The sequence below is a fragment of the Nicotiana attenuata genome, unplaced genomic scaffold (genome assembly GCF_001879085.1).
Source record: "Nicotiana attenuata strain UT unplaced genomic scaffold, NIATTr2, whole genome shotgun sequence".
Taxonomy (NCBI): Eukaryota; Viridiplantae; Streptophyta; class Magnoliopsida; order Solanales; family Solanaceae; genus Nicotiana; species Nicotiana attenuata.
The window spans coordinates 292,021-298,017 of NW_017670570.1; the positions used below are offsets into that span (position 1 = coordinate 292,021).

At 35.3% G+C, this 5,997-nt stretch overlaps 1 protein-coding gene across 2 annotated transcripts; it reads right to left on the reverse strand.

Annotated features, from left to right (window-relative positions):
* Positions 1–332: 332 nt before the first annotated feature.
* Positions 333–5,718, reverse strand: LOC109241095 (1-acyl-sn-glycerol-3-phosphate acyltransferase PLS1-like). 2 transcript variants are annotated; one of them, XM_019407810.1, is made up of 11 exons: positions 5,531–5,718; positions 4,715–4,837; positions 4,220–4,259; positions 4,041–4,114; positions 3,180–3,239; positions 2,672–2,749; positions 2,425–2,583; positions 2,120–2,245; positions 1,576–1,668; positions 1,092–1,178; positions 333–995 (listed from the first exon to the last, which is right to left on the reverse strand). In XM_019407810.1, the coding sequence occupies exons 1-11, from the start codon at positions 5,606–5,608 to the stop codon at positions 780–782; spliced, it is 1,134 nt and encodes a 377-aa protein (XP_019263355.1). In that variant the 5' UTR covers positions 5,609–5,718; the 3' UTR covers positions 333–779. The 2 variants fall into 2 exon arrangements, with proteins under 2 accessions (XP_019263355.1, XP_019263356.1); XM_019407811.1 differs by lacking the exon at positions 4,715–4,837.
* Between the last annotated feature and the right edge of the window lie 279 nt (positions 5,719–5,997).

A 5,997-nucleotide genomic window follows, 5' to 3' on the forward strand; every position in this document is an offset into this window, starting at 1 on the left:
ATGCTGGAATTTCCGGATTTTTAAGGGTGTTTTTGTTTAGAGTTTATTTTTACATGAAAAAATGGCTAAATTTCGATTACTTTTGAAAGTTTGGCTATTTTTCAATTACCAATTGTGAATATGCTATTTCTGATTTTTTCCCCAAATTCCTCAAAGTCTACAACCTTTCACGGCACCTCATGCATGAACACTTGCACAGTTCCAGCTATATGTGTAGAATTATTAAAACACATTTAAAATAGGATTAATCATAAAGAAAAGAAGAATTTTTTTACAATCTTCTTCCTACAAAAGCAATATTAAGCACTAGCCATTTGGTTACTGAAAATATGTAAAACTTTATAATATAGCAGTGGTATCCCAGCTTCAGCTTATATTTTTCTGTCAAATAAATTATACAACAATTGTATCAACTTTTCACATATAACAACAACAACAACAACAATATAGCTAGTGGGATCCGGGAAGGTAGCGTGTACGCAGACCTTACTCCTACCTTGTAGAGATAGACGGGTTGTTTCCGAAGTAAGATACATTTGGATAATTTTATAAACTACTAAATTTAACCTAAACATATTGCTGATATTTCATAAGCCAAATCATGAACAGCAAATCAAAAGAAAAAAATGAGAAAGTTAGTGCCACCAAAGAATCAATGAATCTTGATCTTCAAAAATTTCTTGTAAAAATTCCAGCCCTTCTTAGTCCTCCTCTCTAATTTGTATGATCAAATTACCCCTATATAAACCAGTTAAACCATCTTAAATTTCATCATATTATCATGCTGGTAGTAGATTTTCCTCCAATGTATTTCGCGGAGGTACTTTAGGAGCAATAGATTTTTCTGACTTAGAAAAGACAATGAGAATCTGCATCAAGACTAGGACGAAGACCAAGAAAACTGCACAGAATACAACTCCTCCCCAAGAGAATGGACACCATTCGAAAAATTTTATGGCGCTGAAGAAAAGGAAACATGACCAACAGATAACAACCTGCATATCAACAAGATAATGTAGTTGTTGTTAAACAGATGAACAGAATGGAAGTGACAAGCTGTGGCTATTTTAAAATTTTTGCTCTTTCCTCACCAATAAGGACTTTTTCGGTCTTCCGATATCTTGACATTCTTGATCACCAAATGTACCCGTAACAAGATGTCGTTCCAACAAAGTATCCTATCGCCAGTGAAAAAGAGCATCAATGGGTATATAATAATTAACATGAGTAAGTGAAAGCTAATAAGGAGAGCCTTGGCGTAACTAGTAAAGTTGCTGCTGTCATCTGACCAGGAGATCACGGGTTCGAGCCGTAGAAACAGCCTCTTGCAGAAATGCAGGGTAAGGCTGCATACGATAGACCCTTGTGGTCCGGTCCTTCCCCGGAAACCGCGCATAGCGGGAGCTTAATGCATCGGGCTGCTCCCTTTTAAGTGAAAGCTAAGTACTTTTTGACTAATTTACATGCTATACAATTTACATAGATTAGCTTGACATTGTTTTCTGTAGAAAGTTTATCTTGTTTGTATCAGATTCTACAATCAATAAACTAGGCCTCATTGTATCGATATTCTACCTTTACAACAAAAACATCTTTGCACCATTGTGCAATGCCACTCTCATCTTCTGGTAATTCATGCATCAAACGGCGTTCAACACGCACGTGGACCTACAAGGAAACAAATGTCAAAATCTTCATGAGGAGAAACTCAGTCACATATCCACAAACTGCAATGTATAGAATTATTAGTCAGAAACAACAGCATAACTGCAGCCTCAGTTTTATTCAAGCACCAGTTTGCCTCTATTGCGAACAAGGAACATTGAACATGAAAAGAGGGAATGTTAGTGAAGAGAGACACAGCAAGGTAAGTGGACAATATAAGCCATTCTAATCAATCTAGGCTCAAAAATTACTGATGAGAGGAGCAATTTCAAACTAATTAGTAAATTAGCTGCAAAATGTGCAGATCGCTGCACGTACTGTGCATATTTGCAGTCACAAGCATATAGTGACATAGTGTAGAAATCTTTTTTCTCAATAGAATATAGTGTACATTAACGTGTATAGTAAAAATATCAGGTTCGGAAAGTAAAGAAGTATGTAGGTATTAGCTTACCACAGAAGAACATCCTCTAAGCATTCTTAGCAATGTCGGTCGAGGCTTATCTTTAGGAATTGCAAATGTTATATTATAGATTGCTGGAACAAAGGAACGCAAATGGCTTACTGCTGCAACAAAACCCTGAGGAAGAGAATGCGAGCAGATGAATATCTATGGAAAATTTCTCTTTGATCATACATATAAAAAAAAGTACATGTTGTCAGTGTTACGAATCATTCCTCTGAAGTTTCAATCTAGGATGAGAAAATGTTAATGTCACCAAATCCAAATCAGAAAGATGTTACAAAAGATTACATCACCTTGGTTCGAGGAATCAAAACATTCCTTGGGATAGGTAATCCTGCAGAAGTAGCATATTCTTGGGCTGCTAAAAGCTTTGCGTGCGTAAAGCGAGTCCCTTCTACAAAAACAGCCAACCAAAAAGGTTGGTGGAAATCATTTAGCTGTTGGAATCCTGACTGCAGTGGAAGACCGAGAGAAGAAATAAATGCAACAAACATATGTAGAAGATTACAGTCCGAACTGATAAAGGTTCGATAATAGTACCTTCAAGGTGTTTTCATCCTTGGCCCAGCTTCTCTCGAGACTGATATAACCAGAAAACCACATTGACCATCCCAAAACCTGAAAAGTAAATATTTCATTTACCATTGAGCTTATGAAGATAGGTTAACGCGCTCGTCAGCCACCTAGTAGCATTTTCCCCTAATGCTGTAGCACAACGAAGAGTTGATTTTATATCAACTCACGAGGTCATTTTACTAGAGATCAGTTAAAAGTTTGGCCCAGATATGTCCCTTTGATATCATACACTTAAAACTAAAAATTTGACAGCTACACTTACTGAAATTAAATGTTTGAAAAATGGCGAAAAATGGTCTAATATTAATGTGTCTTTGTAAAGCAATATCTGATGCGCACTCTTTAACCGAACACTATAAACTTTAAATTAACACAAAATATAACTTGCATTCAGTTGCAAAATCCAACTTAACAACAACTAGCACCAGAGAACATAACATAGTGAATAATTCTGAAGGTGTCAGAAACTTACAGGAAGATATGATATTGATTTCTTTGCCAACGCAATTGTGCTACCGAGGCAACCAACTCTCTGTAAATAACCATAAAGGAAAATTTCAAAAAGCAGATCCTTCTGCAATTCTGCTTTAGTGCTACAATTATATACAAAAAACATAAAATCCATACGATGTTTGAGTTGCTCGCTTAGATGGTACCAATGCTTAGATCGAAAACCCATTTTCCCAATCTACTAAATAATCATTTACTACATCCATCAAAGTTCTCCGGCTTTACTATTTTGTTTTATTAATTTTTCTTCTATAGGCACACTATTCTAAAAGAGTAACGTTTTGTTCTTGAGCAATGACAACAGCATGAGTAATCATCCCACCACATTGTCCGAGAAGCAAGCAACGCAGAAGAATGATATGAATATGATACTATGTTTCCTAATAAGCAATCCTTGCCACATTATTAAAAAAACGAGTGAGAGCGAAAAGAAAATAGAACCATTTATTCTTCTCAACAGAAAGTGGAATATCTTATCTTTAAAATGGTTCTGAGTTAGGGTCTCTGTTAACGTCTATATGCTTAGGCAAAGATCATCATTTTATAACATTCTTTTTTATAAGTTGACATCATTTCATTAATTCCCCAAGATGTATCCCAACATTTTTTAAGCAAACTATCAGAAGTAGGCATTTAGATACCTAAAGAAACCTCTTCCATCAATCTACTATGCCGCCAACCTGGACCTTCTTCAGTTCTTAGTCAAATAACTATGGGGATATTCAAAGTTTTCTAAGGCAAAGAGAGAAAATGACATTTCAAGGTTTTCTTATAAATGGATGCTTCAAGAAAGAGAAAATTTTAAGTTGAAGTAGACAAGCACCTGAGCTATAACCCATCCAACAAGCCAGTCAATGTCACTTCTATGGTTGGAGATTACTAGTGCATGCTCTTTTCCTGAAATCGGTTACTATCAATAAAGCTTACACATGAAAAAAGAAGATTTAGACAACCTTATCTCGCAAAAGAATTCAGGTAACAAAACTGACAGAGTTTTCTTACCCATCAACCCAAAAGTTTCTTGATCTGTGTATAGTTCAACCTAGCAGGAAGCACAAAATACGCACATAGTTAGTCTTAAAACACAATAGAAATCAGTATGATGGAATGTTTCTAACGCAACCTTTTCCTCGCCTAATCAAGAAATTCTTCTTCAACAAAACTAACTTAATTTTTGTATTCCACATGCATAAATAAAAAGGCACAGCGCCTGCTGCCACATGCATGGTCCAAGTCACGGAAAAGTACTTAGAGAAATGGGATGAACTTCTCCTTTTCTTCCTACAACAGACCAGCATATAGTCGTTTTTATCTAATGGAAAAGATTGTGTCACATTTTTCTTGAGCTATTAAAGAAAGCAGGAGTTGGATATGTTACTTCAGATGTGGAAAATATTTTATCACATTTATGTAGTTATGACATCTAGCACAAAATGTGAATAGTTAGAAATGCATATAAGTAAACAATCATATTTAGTACTAATAGTCTTCAAACACCTTAACATTTGCCCACCAGTCGAAAAGCCATATGAGTTCCAACCATAACAATTCTGTAACTTCTTTATTGATTCTTCTGTATATGTTTTTCGAACAGGGTCGAACTAGAATGAAAAGAAGTGCCTGAAAATAAAAACAAGTTGAAGATTGTAATGGATGAAAGATGTATCGTCACCAAATTACATTTTCACATGCTATAGCCCGCGATATCAAGGATTCTCTTCATAAGTATACGCCTATATTTTTAGTTAATTACATTTGTTGGTTCACTGATTTTCTGGAAACTACATAAATAGCATAGCAAGCTGCAAAGCCACTTTGCAAACTTAAATAAATTTAAACAAAACTCTAAGAAACAGGTTGTCAAATAACCAAAGAAAAAGTTATAATTATATATACAGATAGTAACTACTAATATTTTTGACAAAAATGAGCAACTAATCATAACATTGAACAATGACAACCATAAAGTCTCAAATTCAAATCTCAGCGGGAACCAAAATCACTAGGTGATTCTTCCTATCTGTCTAAGCCTTGGTGGGCAGAGTTATCCTGTACCACTGCTAGTGGAAGGTCGCAGGTACGCGGTGGAATAGTCGAGGTAGGCGCAAGCTGCCCCGGACACCACGGTCATAACAAAAATCCATTGAACAATGTGGACATGAAAGGGGCAAGTCTTTAAGTAAATCAAGAATTTAGAAGCCATAACATGCATAAAACAACACAAAAATGAAAAAAGCAACGTGGGATCTAATCCAAAAACTTATTACATCCAAAAAAAAAATGGTTACAATAATATGGATAAAATGGGGGTACCTGAATGAAGTTGACAATGAGGCCAGATAAAAGGAAGAGAAGACCAATAGGAAGAATAATGGCGGCTGCGATTGCCATTTCTGAGATATTAACCACATCAATGAAAGAATAAATTTGGATATAAAGATTCAAGAAATGGGAGACAAGTTGGGGTGGTGAAAGAGAGATAGATGTGTATAGTTGGCGATCCGACCGTTTGTACGAAATACTACGAATGAATGATTAGTTTAATGGGATTCGCAAATGAATATGATTAACACGTACTGCGACGCACGTTGCATTGCTAGTTTTTAAGAATTTAAAACTTTAATATATACACTCCTAGTACTTTGTTTTGACAAAAACAATATCATGAACTTGGCTCCATTTATTCAATACGCATTTAAATTCAAATTTATACTCTAGACTTGGCAATTTAATACTTGAACTCCTCTGGACGTATCACTTTTTAAATAAAAACTTATTAC

Excerpts from the sequence above, each read along its gene's own strand:
- LOC109241095 (XM_019407810.1), bottom strand. The coding sequence starts at position 5,608 with ATGGCAATCGCAGCCGCCATTATTCTTCCTATTGGTCTTCTCTTCCTT. Across the intron at positions 4,115-4,219 it reads AGAAACTTTTGGGTTGATGG|GAAAAGAGCATGCACTAGTA; the intron begins GTAAGAAAACTC and ends AACCGATTTCAG. Across the intron at positions 2,750-3,179 it reads AATCAATATCATATCTTCCT|GTTTTGGGATGGTCAATGTG; the intron begins GTAAGTTTCTGA and ends TTTACTTTTCAG.